The 19,337-nt window shown below is 39.6% G+C and overlaps 1 protein-coding gene across 1 annotated transcript in view; it reads left to right on the forward strand.

Moving 5' to 3' along the window:
* The window catches only part of LOC148894494 (transmembrane protein 163a-like), a 37,956-nt gene extending 20,451 nt beyond the window's left edge, over positions 1 to 17,505 (forward strand). Inside the window, exons 3-8 of the mRNA XM_089003160.1 lie at positions 3,822 to 3,865; positions 7,295 to 7,386; positions 7,552 to 7,648; positions 12,871 to 12,982; positions 13,120 to 13,261; positions 13,352 to 17,505. Of these exons, the coding sequence (XP_088859286.1) occupies positions 3,822 to 3,865; positions 7,295 to 7,386; positions 7,552 to 7,648; positions 12,871 to 12,982; positions 13,120 to 13,261; positions 13,352 to 13,412 (548 nt within the window). The 3' untranslated portion in view covers positions 13,413 to 17,505. The remainder of the gene's footprint in view (positions 1 to 3,821; positions 3,866 to 7,294; positions 7,387 to 7,551; positions 7,649 to 12,870; positions 12,983 to 13,119; positions 13,262 to 13,351) is intronic.
* The last annotated feature ends 1,832 nt before the right edge of the window (positions 17,506 to 19,337 follow it).

The raw sequence follows: 19,337 nt of genomic DNA on the forward strand, positions 1-19,337 counted from the left end.
CCGACTGTATACATGTTTTCAGTCTTTTGTGCTGAGAATCACCGCTCAACTGATGCTGTAGTAGCTGGAACAGTGAGCATGTTTTCAGGAATTTCAGGAATAGTTTCAATGAGACCCTTCTTGGCAAAAAAGCTGAGAAGCTGTCCAGGAGATTTACATTGATCCCTAATCGTTTGTGAGCTATACAGTCCGGTGTTGGTCTTCCTTTAATTATTATCTCCTGCCTCGATTGAAAGTCCAGTATGTAATTCCATGTAATGCACCATTCTGAAAATAAGGCCAGGCAACACGAAAAAAATGACTGGATGGTTGCACTTAACTTGCTAACTGTTTACTGTAGCTTGCTCTCACTAATTCTATTATTCTGCAGCCGAAGAGTCAAAGAAGAATCTCTAATCACCAGCACCCCCTGTCATGAGGCAGGAGAACTGTGTGCCTCACCTATGCACACAGTTTTGATAAAAATAAAATAAAATAAAATAAAATAACCACTGTAGTACAGTGTTTATAATGTACAATGACTCTACATTATATACACCAGCTAAACTGTAGAAATTTAGTTCATATACTAAAAGCTTTTGAACACTTTAATAGCGATATGCAGATGGACAGCAATGCGGTCTCACTGCAGAGCAAGCCAGCACAGTTAGCATAGTCATCGCGCAATCCATGGTGAGGCTCAGGCGGCTGCTGCCTCACCACTCGTCTTGAGACACTTTATGCAAAAGGCTATCCATTCCATCAAGCATCAACGACTATCACAAAGGTCAATAAAACGACTTTATTATACTGTACAGTTTATTACTTTAATTACAATACCATAGCACATTTTTATACATAAAATAGGGTATATTGTGTGAAGTTTTAAAGGACAACCGACGTCACTTTTTTGTTTCTTAACTGACATCAGAAAAACGTTTTATAAATATATATAAAATACCCAAAACACACAGTATGATATTTTTATTCAAAGGTAAACCACCAATAAAAATGACTTAAAGTGTCCAAAATCTGCAAAAAAATTGAGCTGCGAATTGGGCATTTTCAGAAAGTCCTGCCCCCAGTTTGTGACGTCACGCCAAGGCGTCTTGCATTGCTGGAGAATCAAAACAATGGCTTCAGATTCGGAGAATATGCTTTCTTGTTACACATCCAGTTATGAATATCATTCAAATAGTTCTGAATAGGAAAGCATACATGTTTGCAATCGATTAAAGAATTTATTCCATGCCATTTTGAGGTAACATTGGGGGGGAAATCGATCACCAGAAAAGAGGCACAAAACGGCGACCTCCTGTGGCCACCTCCGTTTCCACAGGCTGATAAATTCCTCATATGGAGCTCGGACGCCCTCTTCTCGTGGCTTTTGGGTGCAACACGGTTTTCAGACCAAACATGTACAGCAAAATACGTTGATGTGATGGAAGGACTGCTACAATGTGTCTTTTTTTCGGTTAGGGGCGTTCCTTTAGTGACGTCACGTACGGACTCGTCACCAACTCAAAAACAAGACTTCCTGAATATTCAGAGCGAGTCTTAAAACGTAAAATATAGCTATATGCGGTGGAATCTTGTTAAAATACGCTCAGTAGAAGTCATTTGAAGCCAATTTACAAATTATGGACACAACTTGTCCGGAGACGTCGGTTGTCCTTTAAGAATCAGAATCAGAATCAAAATCATCTTTATTGCGAAGTATGTAGAACACACAAGGAATTTGTTTCCGGTAGAACACGCTGCACTAGTATCGTCATCAAAAAAACTGCTCAGTGGCACTACACAGTTCCATTTTGGCTACTGTTGAAAGAGTTCAAAGAGTTAATGGCTTAGGGGTAGAAGCTGTTTAAATGTCTGCTGGATCGGTAGCGCCTGCCTGAGGGGAGTAGCTGGAAAAGGTGGTGGGGTGCGGAGGGTCCAGTAGGATTTTCCGCGCCCTAATTTGGATTCTTGCAGTGTGCAAGTCCTCGAGAGTGGGTAGGGCGGTGCCAATGATTTTTTCCGCCGTCCTAACTGTCCGTTGAAGCCGGGTTTTGTCCGTTTTTGTGGCAGCCCTGAACCAAACGGTGATGGAAGAACACAGGATGGATTCGATGACAGCCGTGTAGAAATGTTGCAGCACCTCCTGTGGCAGGCCATGCTTCTTTAGCAGCCTCAGGAAGTACATTCTCTGTTGGGCCTTTTTCTGGATAGAGTTGGTGTTGACCTCCCACTTCATGTCCTGGGAGACTGTGATTCCCTGGAACTTGAAGGTCTCAACGGTTGACACAAGGCAGTTGGATAGTGTGAGGGGTAGCTGTGGTGATGGATGTTTCCTGAAGTCCACGATCATCTCTACTGTCTTGTTGAGCGTGTTCAGTTCCAGGTTGTGACGGCTGCACCAGAGCTCCAGCTGCTCCACTTGTTGTCGGTACGCAGACTCGTCGCCGTCTTTGATGAGACCGATGACCGTGGTGTCGTGTGCGAACTTTATGAATTTGACAGCTGGGTGCATTGAGGTGCAGTCGTTCGTGTAGAGAGAGAAGAGCAATGGAGAGAGGACGCATCCCTGTGGGGCTCCAGTGCTCGTGGTTCGTGTTGAGGATGATATTTTTAAGGCTTATTTAGTTGAAAATTGTGTTTTATGGGGACCTGGGAACTGATTATTCTCATTTTAATTGTTTCCTATGGGAAATTAATGTTTGGAATACACACTTTTCGCCTTACATACACTTTCTGGGAACCAATTAAGTTTGTAAGCCAATGTATCACTGTATTTCAAAACAAAAAACTGCCATGATTCGTTCATCAAGGAACTCAGATCTCAAGGTGCCAATCCGTCAGTATTTGGCGACATGTCCGCTCCATGCGCCATATGCACAGATCGGATATGCTACATAAGTGCGGTGTAAGAAGTTCTGCCTCCGTGAGTGAAAATATTTTTGTTGTTTTTATTATTTTATATTATATAATTTACCACATATCTCGTTACAACCCGCATATGGCCGCCATGGTAACGAAATGGTCAGTCACCATTGCTTGCAAAATCCAGGAATATTATATAATGTACCACATATCTCGTTACAATCCGCATGTGGGCCGCCATGGTAACGAAATGGTCAGTCACCATTGCTTGCAAAATCCAGGAATTTGTCTATTTTTTGCTGTTGTTTCTTAATGCATTTTTTAAATGATCATACTCATCCCTCTTCCATCCCCGCCACCTGCCCGTTGAGTCTCCTCATCCTATCCCCCTCCTGTTATCCCCCCTGTCCACACCTCCCTCATCCTCTTTCTCGCACCCCTTCCTCACTTCACCCGGTCTTGTTAACGCTGTCGAGGAGAAAGAGAGAGAGATAAATGAATCTGCTAGCGGATGACAAAATGACATCAACACCTATTTTATCTTCACTGGATGGACTATTCACTGTGTTCGGGAATCATAACAGAAATGGAAATTGCAAAACCCCGCCAGTTCATATTTTAACACCTCGTTTTCATTTTAATCATGACAAATAAATAACATCAAATAATAATCTGCCATCGTGAAAAAGCTGAGGCACATCCAGGTGATCATGTCTTCATGTTTACCTTTCGATGAAAACCGGGAATTAGACTGACCCCATGGCAATTTATAGGGCTAGTGCATCTCGGTTGATGTCGGAATGTAGCGAGTCACACTGAATATTCGGTTAGGATCCAATTAGGCTCAAAGGGAAATATTCTGTTTAGATGACAGACAGACAGATGGTGCGCCATGGCGCCCAAATCCAAAGACACAATAGATTTCCCGGCGCGAGCGCGCCAACACTAACTTGTATGTGTCTGTGTTTTTGTTTCCACAGCCGTATCGTTCATGAGGCACAGCGCATCAGCCTTCGGATTCGCCGTGAGTTTCCGTCCTTGCTTGCTTCCGTTTGCGTGGATCAATTAGTCATAACTTTGGTCTCAGTGATGTATTAATGAGTCTGGGAACTCCATTTTAATTGGCCCCCGTTGTCTCCAAGGTAACGGAGCAGAAAAGGAAGGGCTGAGATTACAGCGCAGGTGTACAGTCCTCGCGAGAAGGAGCCGTGAAACGGCTGTCATGGAACGACTCGTGGGGGGTGGGTGGGGGTTGCTTTAGCCGAGATTTAACAACACACTGCAACGCTTAGCTAGCATTACATTTTACATTTGTAGGGATTTTTTTAAAGTTTTAGCTGGTTTATTAATTAATTATTTTTAGGTATTTATTTAGGTATCCATTTATTGGTTTATTTATTTAGTTTTGTGTTTATTTGTTGATTTGTATATTTACAGTAAAGTCTCGTTATATCGATATTCTCGGGAGTCGGAAAAAATATTGATATAACCGGACTATCGATATATCCGATCCTGCGCGCATGTAATTTTCTCCTTGCGTTCATAGAAATAGTATCGTAATAAGCAGTACTATCGACATAACCGATATCGATATAACGAGACTTTACTGTATTTCTAAAATTGTTTATTTCAGTGTATTTATTTATTTAGTCAACTGCTTATTTCATTTTATTTATTCAATTATTTATTTATTTATTTATTTATTTATTTCAATTGTTTATTTCAGTTTATATATTCAATGTTTTTTTTTCAGTTTATTTATTAAATTTTTTATTTCAGTTTATTTATTTGAATATTTGTTTATTTATTTGTATATTTGTTTGTTTATTCAATTGTTTATTTCGGTTTCCTAATTTATTTATTTATTTATTTATTTATTTATTTGTTTGTTTATTTCAGTTTGTTTATTCAATGTTTTCTCAGTTTATTTATTAAATTGTTTATTTCAGTTCATTTATTTGAATATGTGTTTATCTATTTGTATATTTGTTTATTTGTATATTTGTTTTGTTTATTTCGGTTTCCTAATTTATTTATTCATGTATTTATTTATTTGCATTTTTATTTATTTATTTATTTATTTATTTATTCAATGGTTTATTTGTTTATTTATTCAATGTTTTTTCAGTTTATTTATTCAATTGTTTATTTTAGTTCATTTATTTGAATATGTGTTTATTTATTCGTATATTTGTTTATTGATTCAATTGTTTATTTTAGTTCTTTCTTTCTTTCTTTCTTTCTTTCTTTCTTTCTTTCTTTCTTTCTTTCTTTCTTTCTTTCTTTCTTTATTTATTTATGTGGAAGACCCCACCCACACATGAGGGGAAAAAAAAATCTCTCTCTGATATAGCACCAAGACTGTCTTGTGAGAGGCGCCATTGAGCCACAAGGCATACAAACCACCCAGGAAAAATACAAAGAAGAAAGAATATTGGATTGGATTGGATTGGATATGCCTTTATTAGTCTCACAGTGGAGAAATTTACATTTCACAGCAGCAAATTGATGAAAGGAATGAAAGTAGAAAAACGAAATACATGAGCTGCTGGAAAGGCAGCCACTCTCGCGGCGCCGTCTTGAAGTCAAAAGAACAAAAAAACTAAATAACAAATAATATGACAGCATAGAGACACTATGACAAACTATGACTATGACTATTGGCGACAGTTTGTGCTTTTGGTCACTTTCTAGTTGGCTTAGGCCAAAAAAAGCAGATCAAGGAAAATCGGGCGTGAGGGTAGAATCATTCTTGAAAGTCCCTGACACTCAAAATTCAATTTGAATCACCAAACATCCCTGCCAAATTCAAGCGCGTAGAAACTTTCGGAGTAAATAAGATTAGGCTTCAAATTTCTGTCAAATCAACATGTGATACAATAAACTGCTCTGCAGTTGCGTCACATGGGGGGGCAGGGGACGTTCGTGACATTCCGTATTTCTTCTTTCTTTTACTGAAAATGTTGACTAATTTGAAATAAAAGTTTGGGTTATCAAATTCAAGTCCACAAAGTCCCTGATCCACTGGTGGAAAGACACTATGATCCTTTCCTCTTTCATCTAGAAAGTGCTCAGGAATGAATGATTCTCTGTGTGTTTGTGTTGTAATATTGTCATATTATTTATTTCGTTTTTTTTTTGTTCTTTTGACTTCAAGACGGCACCGCGCGAGCGGCTGCCTTTCCAGCAGCTCATGTATTTTATTTTTCTACTTTCACCCTGAACTTTCACCTTGCCAGCCAATCGCAGGGCACACAAAGACGTACAACAGTCACTCTCACACTCACACCTAGGGACAATTTAGAGTGTTCCAATCTGCCTGACATGCATGTTTTTGGAATGTGGGAGGAAACTGGAGGACTCGGAGAAAACCCACACTGTCCGGGGAGAACATGCAAACTCCACGCAGGGAGGCCGGGGTGGGACGCGAACCGACGACCTCTACACTGTGAAGCCGGTGTGCTAACCACTCAACTACCGAGCCGCCCCACTGCGAGACTAATAAAGGCAAATCCATCCATCCATCCAAAGTAATTAGCCCTGCCACAGTTAGCGGATCACTAATTTAACCCATTCGACACTCATCTGGATCCAGATGATTTTATTTCACTGCATCCATGAGATGACATAAAACGCTGTCACGTAGGATGACCATTTATTTATTTTTTTCAGTGTAGCTTTGAGGTCAACGATCAAGTTGACATATCAAGACAGAAGATCACAAAAACAAAACGATATTTGAATAGACAATCAACGATCTTAACTCATTCACTGCCAGATGATGTGCAAAAATGGGTCCACTGCAGTGCCAGGGTTTTTGTCATTGTCACTGGAATTCCAAGACCCACAGAATATTGAAGATTTAGGACCACATAAATATTAAATCTAACGTAAATTACCTTAGACTCTCTTGTTTCATCAGAAAAAAGTTAATTCCTAAGTTATATGGGTCTGGAGTTATCTGAGCTTGAAATGGGGGCAGATGTACAAAATACAATGCAATACATACATATTGGTTCATATAGCGCTTTAACATACAACATTAAACATTAAAACATGGGACAACATGGGATAAAACATTGCCAAAAGTTATGGCCAGCACTTTATCGGCACCCAAGCATGAAAAAATAAAACCCAAACAAATTCGGGAATGTCGCTCTCCATCATATTTCAATTCCCGAATAAATTTGTCAATGGCAGTTCGTCCTGGATATTCTGTAAACACCCATACATCAACGCACATTTGTTCTGGTGAGATGAAATGCCATGCGTCCTATTTTTCTTGTTTTATGACATCTCATGACAGCAAAGCGCTGCCGTTCCACACGTCACCGAGTCTCCATGTGTTGAAACGATTTTGAATGCAGTGTCTGATTAAAAAAAAAAATAAAAACATCAATACATTGCCACAGATCCTAGCAGCTAACCGCTAACTATTCTCATTCGTATGTAGTTCGATGCCACCTTGGATGTTCTCTCGTCAATCATTGTCCTCTGGCGCTACAGCAATGCGGCGGCCGTCCATTCAGCGCATCGGGAATACATGTGAGTCTTTCTTTCGATCATCCTTTCCCCCGATGGACCAACAAAAACCTGTCCGTGGCATGTCGTATATTTCATGTGTTGCCTCGAAAATCTTCAACGGGGGGGAAATAGAAATGAATTTAGCAATCTAAATGCCCTCAAATCCGCCATCTTGTGTCTCTGCAGAGCATGCGTGATCCTCGGAATTGTGTTTCTGCTCTGCTCTGTATGTATTCTTGGAAAGGCCATTCATAATCTGGTGACCAGGATGCCCCCACAAGTGGTAAGTCAAAGTTCCGTTGTAGAACGGCTCGGTTTTTGACCAAACATTTCTGTTTTTTTTTTATTTCCTTGGTTTACAACCGAAAACTCTTAAAAACTTAGTGCACCTGAATACACTAATCAACCGCCCTCCACTACCTTATACGTCACTTCCTCGTATAATGTTCCATTGTGTGTCGACATCTTTGTATTGTTCAATCGCGATTTAAAAATAAAAATAAAAAGCAGACATTGATTACCGTATTTTCTGGTTTATAAGGCGTAGTGCCTCGACTGTAGCATCTTTTAATGTGGTGTGCCGTATATATGAATTTGTATATACAGTAAAGTCTCGTTATATCGATATTCAAGGGAGTCCGAAAAAATATCGATATAACCGGGACTATCGATATATCCGACCCTGTTTGCATGTAATTTTCTCCGCGCGTGCATAGAAATAATATCGATATAACCGGGACTATCGATATATCCGATATCGATATAACGAGACTTTACTGTATTTATATTTTATATTTGGAAAACTTTTTTTCATTCATCGAAGGTGTGCCTTATATATGGCAAAAGTTTGAAAATATACCATTCTTTGTGGGTGCGCCATGTACTCTGGTCTGCCTTATACACTGGAAAATATGGTAGTCATTCTTCACAGAGGATAACGAATAGATGATATCTTTGTAAAAAAAAGTATTTTACAATTTGTGCAGTCAGGCTAATGCTTCCATCGAGATACTAAGTCCAAAAGTATCTATTTATATATTATATATTTTATCTATTTCAATATTATATTTGGAAAACATTTTTCATTCATTGAAGGTGCGCCTTATACTCCGGTGTGCCTTATAAACCGGAAAATACGTCACATTGATTAAAATGGGAAATATTTCAGTTTTCCACCAAAATGGTTTTCAAACAGATTTCTGGAACAGATTATGGTCAAAAACCCAAGTTTGACTGTACTTATCTTAACAAACTCACTGAAGACGTCAAAAAAGGGGAGTTCAGCAAGATAGCAAGCGATGTGCGCGGATTCCTTACAATAATAATAATAATAATAATAATAATAATAATAATAATAATAATAATAATAACAATAATGATCATACATACATACATACATACATACATACATACATACATACATACATACATACATACATTTATAAGTGCCTTTCAAAACTCTCGAGGTCACTTTACAGTCACAGGATCAGTTTTTCTGTGGGTGAGCAGCGACAGCCACAAGCGCCAGCGTTAACTCAATCCAGAAGTAACTCAAATAGATAGAAAGCTAGCTAGCCATCTAATAGATAGCCAACAGATAGCTAGCTCGATAGCCAGCCAGCTAGACAGCTACACAGCTGATAGATAGCCAGCTAATAGATAGCCAGTCAGATAGCTACATAGCAAATATATAGCTAGCGTGATAGCCAGCCAGTCAGTCAGCCAATAGATAGCGAATTGATAGCGAGCCAGCTTGTTGCCTACAATCCCGCCCTGTTTTTGTGGTTCTCTCATTCAAGGATACAGTTTGATGCGCAACATCGTCGGTGATTGTATTTGATGAATTAAAATTTTAATCTTCGATTAACCTGATTGGATGTTTTTAGTAATGTTTGAACGGTGAGTCTGATATGCTAACAAGATATGCTAACACGGCACATTTTGGTGGGCTGTGTTGAAATATGCTATGTATGCGAACACAGTCATCATTTGAAGTGATAAATCTTTGTCCCATCTCTGTTCTGGTGTTTGGATCCGACGATTTCATTCAGAACGGCAATCTGGAAGCGAGGCTGGCAAATTTACGGTTAGCATAACAGGGACAATTGTCTCTTTCTTCCATTTTTTTGCCTTATCATTATCCTCCTTTCAATCGGCAATCTTTTCCTTCAATTCTTTTGTGACGGTCATGCTCTGCCCCAGCTGAATTTTAAGTCTGTCGTCATGATTCGGTCACGTTCGTGTTTAACGGACTCCTTTGGGCTTTTTATTGATTTTTTTTCTTGACAGCAATCGTCTTTCATTGCCACAATGAGATCCTTGTTTTGGGGAGGGGGAGTGTGGCGCTGACCTTTTTGCTAGTTTGATGTCTTCCTTCTCGTTCTCATGTAGTCAAGTGTGTTTCATTTGAGTATCAGGCGGCAAAATCGGGAAGGGGGGAGTCCAAGGGGGGTAATCCACATTCACGTCACGTCCCGGTTGCCGCTCTCGTTGCGATACGTGTGCAAGCGATGCCCAATTAGACGTAGATAGCGGCGATTGATGGCGCGTGAGAATGAGAGCGAACGACAACGAGGCGCGCACTCGAACGCACAAACCGTTTGTGAGCTACCTCGTTTTTTTCCCCTGATGCCCTGAAAATGCATCTCCAATTCAAATCGTATTAACTCATTCACTGCCATTTGCAAATTTATTCGGGAATTTGTTATGGTTTTTGTTTTTTTTTTTTTTTCATGCTTGGGTGCCGATAAAGCGCTGGTCAGACCTCAAGCTGTGTTTTTTTTGCCCCTCCATGAGGGGGCAGCATTTTGCCTTTTGTCCATGTTAGTGCTTTGTTCCAGCTTCAGCTGTTGTGAAAGCGCTATACAAACCAATATGTATTGTATTTTGTACATCTGCCCTTATTCTCTGCTTTCATCAGAAAAAAAGAGTTAATTCCAAAGTTATATGGCTCTGGAGTTATCAGATTGAAATGGTGGCACCTGTACAAAATACAATAAAATAGTAGTAGACGTACACAGTGCACCATGACGTCCCTGATCCACTGCTGAAAAGGACATTTCAATCCTTTCCTCTTTCATCTAGAACTGCTTCATGTCACAAAGAGGGTACAGCAAGTGCTGAAAAATGAACTAAAGATGGCGCAGAGAGAGTGGCTGCCTTACCAGCAGCTCCTGCATTTTGTTTTCTACTTCTTTCTTTCCTTTCCTCTTCCTTTCATAGCTTTGCTGCTGTGAAATGTAAATTTCTCCACTGTGAAACGAATAAAGGTACATCCAATCCAATCCAATACATATTGATTTGTATAGCACTTTAACTCATTCACTGCCAAATTTATTCGGGAATAGAAAATGTGACGTTGAGCGCCATTCCCGAATTTGTTCAGGTTTTGTTTTTTTCTTGGTTGTAATAATAATAATAATACATTACATTTTAAGCGCCTTTCAAAGCTCTCAAGGACACTTTACAGTCACAGACAAGCATAGGTGCTATAATAAATAAAATACAATCACAAATAGAATGCAATAAATAAAATACAATTATAAATAGAAACAAGAGGGAGAGCTACAGAAAATGCAATTTTAAATAGGTGGGTTTTGAGATGAGACTTGAAGGTGGGAAGAGAATCGATGTTACGAATGTTGAATGCTGAAGCAGAGCAGCTGAAGGCTCTGTCACCCATCGTGCTGAGATGGGCAGGTGGAGGCACACAGAGGCGGAGGGAGGAAGATGATCTCAGGGAACGAGAGGGAATAGAAATTTGAAGAAGGTCAGATAGGTATGGGGGGGGCAAGGTTATAGTTTGGGTGCTGATAAAGCGCTGGCCATGGTCTCTGGCAATGTTTTTCCCTTCCACAAGGGGCATCATTTCCCTTTTTTCCATGCTATTATCATACATTTCATTCACAAGCGCCTTTCAAAACTCTCAAGGACACTTTACAGTCACAGGATATTTTTCTGCGGGTAAGCAGCGGCAGCCACACGGGCCAGCGTTCACTCACCCCAGAAGTAACATAAAGTAAGATAGCTAGCGCGTTGTTACATCTTTAACTGTTGTTAAAGCGCTATAGAAATTAATATATATTGTAGTGACCTTCAGAAAATGCCATGACATCATCAAAGATGGCCACAAGGGAGCTTTCATTCACAAGAAGGCCCAAAAGGGAGTAACCTGCACACTTACAGTTGGCCCATCTGCAAAATCTTTTCGGCGTAAGAAGCCCCAAACGTGCAGCCCGTGCTGGAACTCTTTCCATTGGGAGAATAACAAAGTGGCCAGCTTGCATGCGGGTACCCAGTGCGCCAATGTGTCAGGCAACATAATGGCGAAACAAATCTACAATGATACCTCGCTTTAGCTAACGAACTTTTCGCTGTACGAACGTTAAATTTGCGAGAATATAATCTCGGCATACAAACTATTTTTCGGGAAACACACGGAGTGCCACAAGAATGAGCTTGATCGTTCGCGAATGAGCCGCTTCTTGGAGCTGGATCTCTGAATTGAACGAAGCTGGAAAATGGCAGCCGCCTTTTTTCACTCTATTCCCCACCCCCAGTCTTCGGTTAATGCCGCACGTGATTGGTCAAGATCCCTGGTAGAGAAGGGAGGGGGGTTTACAGAAACACAGAGCTGTACATGATATCTATCTATACCTATCTATATAGGCAGATGACAGAGAGCGAGTGAGAAAATGGATAGAAAACAGTGAAATTTGGACTGGTTTCAACTTTATTGATAGTTCAAAGGCAGAGTGTAGACTGCAAGGTTAAAATATCCCATCAATCAGGCTCCACAATAACCCGCACAAGCCATCTGTACAATTTGAAGAGTAGACACGCAAGGGAACTAGCTATTAATGAAGTTTCTAGTGTGTCTGCCTGCATCTGTTGCAAGACAGCCGGCCTCATATCAAGCTCATATAACTCCAGACCAATATAATTGAGGAATTAACTCTTTTTTTCTGCTGAAAGAAAAGAGTCTAACGTTTCTTCCGCTGCATTGAATGTTTATGTACTTTATGTTACTTCCGGGTTGAGTGAACGCTTGGTGTGTGTGGCTGCCGCTGCTCACCTGCAGAAAAACTTTATCCTGTGACTGTAAAGTGTCCTTGAGAGTTTTGAAAGGTGCTTATAAATGAAAAGTATTATTATTATTATTATTATTATTATTATTATTATTATTATTATTATTATTATTATTATTATTATTATTATTTTGTACAGCCGCCCCCATTTCAAGCTCACATAACTCCAGACCCATATAATTTAGGAATTAACTCTATTTTTCTGATGAAAGAAGACAGTCTAAAGTTTCTAACGCTGAATTGAATATTTATGTAGTCCAAAAACTCAATATTTTATGGATCCTGTAATTTGAGAGAAAATGACATAAACCCTGGCACGGGAGTGAGTTATGAGCGCCTCGTTGTGGCAGACAACGAGGCGCGCAAAGTGAGTACAGTGAATAAATAATCCTTTTTTTCTGATTGTTTGTGTCCTTAGGATGACTTCCTCTTCAGCGTGTCCATCGTGAGCGGATTTGTGTGCACCATCCTGGCTGCTACCAAGTTCTGGTTGGGCAAAGTGCTCACGAGTCGCGCACTCATCACAGACGGTAGGGACCAAAACGGCGTAATGGGAATACCGCCCACATCATTCATCAAGTTGAATACTGATCGTGATTGGCGGATCAATTTGTCCACTTGAAACGACTTTGCCTTGATTCATTTTTGTTTATTTTATCGGCTTCAGGCTTCAACTCTCTGGTAGGCGGCATCATGGGATTTACCATTCTCATCAGTGCCCAAGTCTTCCAGGATCATCCCGATGTTTGGTTCCTGGATGGTTTGATTGGCGTTCTCATCGGACTCATCATTTTAGCGTATGGCGTCAAGTAAGGCCCAAATTTCATTCGCTATCTTTTCTTTTGACTTCTTCAAAATGTCCGCAAGCTAACGTTTGACGCCGGATTTTGCCTCTCCAGGCTTCTCAAGGACATGGTGCCCCGTGTGAGGCAGACGAGGAACTACGAACGATTCGAGTGAAGTCTACCGACCGACCGTCCTCCTCGCCGCCGTCCTCGATTTTACTTGAGACACGGAAGGTACGGGTCGGGACGTTTGACTTACGGACGCATTGTCGTCGCAAGACTATTTCTGCTGCGTTCGCGCATCTTCACGGTACCTCACCCTCATGTCCAACTTGACAGATCTTCTTCTTTTACTTTCGGCTTTTCTCTTCAAGGCGTCGACACAGCAAATCAGTGTCCTCCATCTTTAGAGGTTTGCCCTAAAATGCCCTTCCTTACACAACCCTCTGTATTTATTCGGGCTTGGGACCGGCACAAGAAGACTTATGTCCCTTTGTGGCTACAGAACAAGGTTCCCAAACACAAAATGGTCATCGGACCAACATTCAAAAAAGCAAAAACTATACTCACCATTTGATGACAATGCCCTGATCTTATCGTGAAATGAGCATCTCTTTCCCTACATTACATCACAAACAGAACTTGACAGATGTACACGTTAAAATATTTTTGTCATTGCGAAGCCTCTGCATATTTCGCGAAAGTGACACTTGAACAACGAGACGGAGAATCCGTTCGACGGGCTTTGTCATCGAGGCGCGAAATCTGGAGGGACGCGTCGGCGGAATTTGATTCCTTTCACTTTTGTGTCTTTGTATTTATTTATTTATGTATTTATTTCAGGAGTCATTTAATCCCACCAAAAACTTGAACCATATATCCCAAGTTTGCATTACACCTTTTCTGATCTATATCGACAATAGTGTCAAGAGAAACATAACGTGAAATATATCACTCTCATATTTTTCTTGATTTTATTATCATTTGTGAATTGTTATAACTTTTTTTGCAAAGTTTAATGTTGTCAAACTCAAAGCAGGGTCCTCACACCACTTATGTAAAATGCAATTGTGTTATAAATCAAGTGAGCTTATTGACGTTGCTCTTCCCAATAAATAAATACATTTAATAAATAAATAAATAAATACATAAATAAATAAATAAATAAATTGGTGGATAAATGAATAAATAGGTGGATAAATAAATAAACAGGTGGATAAATAAATACATAGGTGGATAATATACGACTGAACAATATATAAATCAACCAAATAAATACATCAAAAAAATAAATAAACAAATAGGAAAAAAAACACAGAAAAATAAATGCATAAATCAAACAATAAATAAATAACTACATACATCGAAAAAACTAAAAAAAAAAACACACAGAGGAACATAAATAGAAAAATAAATGAATAAATAAACAAATCAACCAACTGACCAACCAATAAATAAATAAAAAACAAACAAACAAATACAAAAATAAAGACATCAACCAACTGATCAACCTATCAATAATAACTAACTAACTAACTAAATAAATAAATAAATAAATAAATAAATAAATAACACAGCCGAACACATAGAAAAATAAGTACATAAACCAACAAAATGATCAACATGTCAATAAATAAATAAATAAATAAATAAATAAATAAATAGATAAAGCCGCTTGTTCGGGAAGACGGGTGCACCCAATGCAATTCGGCTGTCCCAAAAAAATACATTAAATTGTCCTTGATACATGAATGTGCAGTTTTGTGAGGGAGTCTCAGGAAAGGTTAAATCAGTACCTAGCAGTACTACAGAAAACAATACAGACAATCACAAATCTCCTCCCCTCAAAAGTAAAACTCTGACATATTACCACCATTCTCACCCACATTTGAGATTTCTGATCTTACAATATTGAGGTTGTGGTGATCTCCAGAGCTTGAATCCGCCACGGTTCAGATGGAAACATTGGCGCTCTGCAAATACCGCCCACGTGATATTCTCTATTTGCTCACCAGCACACCAAACCATTTTTTATGATTGCTATCGACCAAATGTAAATATCATGTGCACAATATGTCCATGTCTTCGACATACCGCCTGGTTCCATCAGTTAAAGAAAAACAGACCTACCATATATACATTTATATATTATTGGACCAATATAGTAAAATTGTGTAAAAAAAATTGACACTATTGTGCTTATATTCTGTAAATATAATAGAAATGACACATTGTATTGTTGTAGAGTCCGGGTCTAGCAACTTAGTGCTTTTTTGTGTGTGTATGGGTTGGTTTATTAATTATTATAAAGAAAATGCTTCATGAAATACTTTGCCGTTGTGTCAACTTGTGACAAGCGTGACCAGCCAATGATTGCTGCCCTTTATGGGGGAATTTGCCCTTGTGGAAGAGATTAAGGTATTGTTTTTTGGCGGGGGGGTACACGGGGTAGTTTTCATTGCTGTGTATGTGTTGCACCCATTTTGCATTCATTGATCTTTGAAAACCAGCTCAGCGATACTGTGAATGTAAATACTTTGTACTGAATGTCCCGACAAATTGTTCGATGGTGTCCGTTTTGGAGCACTTGACGTTCCCCGTGGAGGATTATAAACTCATTTCGTACAGACGACGTGACGTGTATCGACGAATCGCCCCTGAGTTTTTACTTTACGACACATCTATTTCGTGGATTTCATATTTGCCGCTATATGTGTTAGTGATGCTCGGGAGCCCTCTTCTGGTTGGAAATGGCATTGTAACGGCTTCAACTGGTAAACTGTGGACTTGTACCGCCTGTTTTTTTATTTTTTTTGTTATTCGGGACATCCCGCGAGTTACAAGCCGGCTCGGTTATATCTTTGTAATTTATTTTATTTTTATATACAGTACATGGATTCGTTTGACGTACGCAGTTGAATTCCGGACTTTCCGCCATTTTATATCACAACGTTTCACCACCGTTCCACCTGTTACGATATCACCGGAATAGATCTAACAAAAAAAGAGTACTTGTCACAAATAAGTTTGAGATCAATTTAATGAAATGGGATTTTTTTATATATAGGTCAAAAAGCAGCAGAGTGTTTGAAAGTCACTGCTTTTATGGTGGACATTCTGATTTTTATACAAATTACGTATGTACAAATCATATCTGCCATATTCTGACAGAACCCGTTGTACAGCACAAGTCACTGAGTTACAGCTTCTCACCATTTTGATGATGATTTCTGCCTCTACCTTCACTTCATTTAAATGGCACAAGAGCCAAGGACAAAAAATAAATACATACTCCGACCCCCCCCCCCAAAAATGCACTCGCACCATGTTGGTTCAGCAACATTCAAGTCACAATTATTTCACAAGCCTATTATCATAAACCACCATAACATTGACAATTATGTACAAATTTCCCTGACTTTAACCCCCAAGAGGGGAAGGGGGAAATATCATCATCTGACAAGAGGCCGCAGATGTGAGAATCCCTATTCCAGGATGACCAAGCTGTTATGGATGCCCTTTGACCCAATATTGTACTGTACAAAATGAAGCACAGTGTGATTTGTACCATGTCCAACACTGACACATGAGCGACAATCTTGATTGAACAAAGCGTCTTTTGAAGCACACTGTTGTGTACTGGGAAGCACAGAACAAGCATGTACTGGAAAGTCACGACTGCGTGCTTTTGTTTATTTTTAATTTTTATTTTTATAGCAATTATGGTTTGTGTGTAGACTCCGTCGATTTTTCTACCTCTCCTTATTTGCACTGTTTCATTTTCAACCCATCTTGTACACCCAACCTCCTGGACCTTTTCATGCTGCCGTAATCCACTTTTGTTCCTATAGTCAATTTTCTATGCGAAGCTTCAAAATCAGTCTCACGAGGTTGAACTTAAAGCGATGAACCTAGCTTTTAAATTCTTATTGTTGACGCTTTCTGACAGGCGCTTCTGCACCGATGAACTACGATAAGAGCAAACCATAGACGGCACATGATGATTGGATTCTTACAGCAGTGATCTTCGCCTCTGTCTATTTGCGTTGCATGCATTGAATAGAGTGGAGTGTCACCGTGCCGACAATACATTGCATACATACACGCGCACATTTGAAATTAATATGTAACCAAATGTCAGTCTTGACATGTTTGTACCGTAATATGAGCTGTGGTTTTATCTATTAAGTACACATCTATTTATGTAAAACAACAATATGTATTTAAAAATGTTTTATTGATGAATAAAGGTTATTATTATTACGTCATCAACAGATGTGTTTGCCTTCCTTCATTGCGCGACCCCCAATCTCCCTTCTTTTATGTGGCCTTCCCGACACTTTCAGAAATGACTTTGTTGGGAGACTCTGTTTCACTTAAACTGACAATCAGACAAGATTTTAAGATTTACACCGCCTCTCAGACAAAGTCATCTCACCTACAACTCTAATGCAAGTGTGCGTGCTGTAAAACGAAAAACCCAAAAGACGGCAATGAAAAAATAAATACATTTAAATATTAATGCGAATAATGACCTTAAGGTAACAAGAAAGTGTTTTTTTTTTTTGTGAATGTGTGAAGACAATCAAAATTACTATGATATATGAATGTTAATGACTATTTTACATTTAAAGGACAACCGACGTCTCCCGACAAGTTGTGTCCATAATTTTTAAAATCACTTGAAATTACTTCTATTGAGCGTATTTTACAAAGATTCCACCGCATATCGCAATATTTTACGTTTTAAGACTCACGCTGAATATTCAGGAAGTCTTGTTTTCGAGTTAATGACGATCCCCATGTGACGTCACGTTTGGTACGCCCCTGACCGACAAAGCGACACACAATGCATTTTGCGGTACTTTGTTTGGTCTGAAAACTTCGTGTTGATCCGTGTTGATGGCAAAATTAGAAGGAAAACACATAACGCGATGGTGAATCGTTGTGTGTTGCACCAAGACAACTATTTGATATTCGCTGACACAAATTCCCGAACTTGCTGTGGCCACCCCTTGAAGGGAAAAGCCGAAAGGAAAAGAAGAATAAACGTTGGCATAAGCACTACTTTTCAGGATACACATGGAGCGCCGCCCCACCACGGCTCGCGGAGTAAGCTTCGGCGGAAGAACACCAAAGCACACGACCGAACAGCGCCCCAGCCGGCCGACCTTTCCACAACCTCTTTATCTGAATGCACACGTCGATCGTCTTCAACGATTTTTTTACGGATACTTTTGCTGTTATGGGACCGAAAAAGACCCCACCACAGGCTCATGTTCAGCCGAAGAAGACACAAAACAAAATTACAATCAAGGAGAAGAAGGAGATCATTGAGAAACACGAACGAGGTGTGCGTTTGTCTGATTTCGCAGCCCAGTACCGATATGCTAAGCCCACCATAGCTACCATCCTTTGCGACAAAACTTTACACAAAGGCTTTATTTACTCGATGCTTTCACGTGACTAATGACACCAAACTATCCCTTAGGGATTATTGGAAGGACCATTTCAATGTGTGTCATTGTGATCAGCTGATAAAAAGGCTTGGCATGATGTCACCCTTCGATCCTTGAAAGCAGCATGGAAGAATTTGCTTCCTTGAGAGGGACTTTGAAGGATTTGATCCTCATGACTCTTGTTTTGGACGACATTGTTTCCATTGGACAGAACATGGGACTCAAAGTGGATGGAGATGACATCGAGGAGCTTGTTGCTGACCATCATGAGGTCCTCAACACAGAGGATTTGATTTGCCTTCAAGAGGACAAGCAGAAGCAAGCCATTCAGGAGTTGTCATCTGAGGGCGAGGAGGAGGAGGAGATGGCTGCAGCATCAAGTGAGAGCATCAAGGCAATGTTGGCTAAGTGGAATGATGTGCAGGCTATTGAACAGAATCCAGAAAAGACTGTGGCTATGAGAATCCTCAACATGATGAATGATAATGTGATGCCTCAGTTTCGTAAGACCTTACAAGTCAGAAAGCAACAGGTGTCAATTAAGAGCCATCAACGACCATCACAAATGTAAATAAAGTGACTTTATTATCCAGTGCAGTGTATTTCTTTCATTACAATACAATAATCGATGAGAAGGTTTC

The sequence above is a fragment of the Hippocampus bargibanti genome, linkage group LG08, assembly GCF_051943395.1.
Source record: "Hippocampus bargibanti isolate YZ-2025 linkage group LG08, ASM5194339v1, whole genome shotgun sequence".
In the NCBI taxonomy this organism is placed as follows: domain Eukaryota; kingdom Metazoa; phylum Chordata; class Actinopteri; order Syngnathiformes; family Syngnathidae; genus Hippocampus; species Hippocampus bargibanti.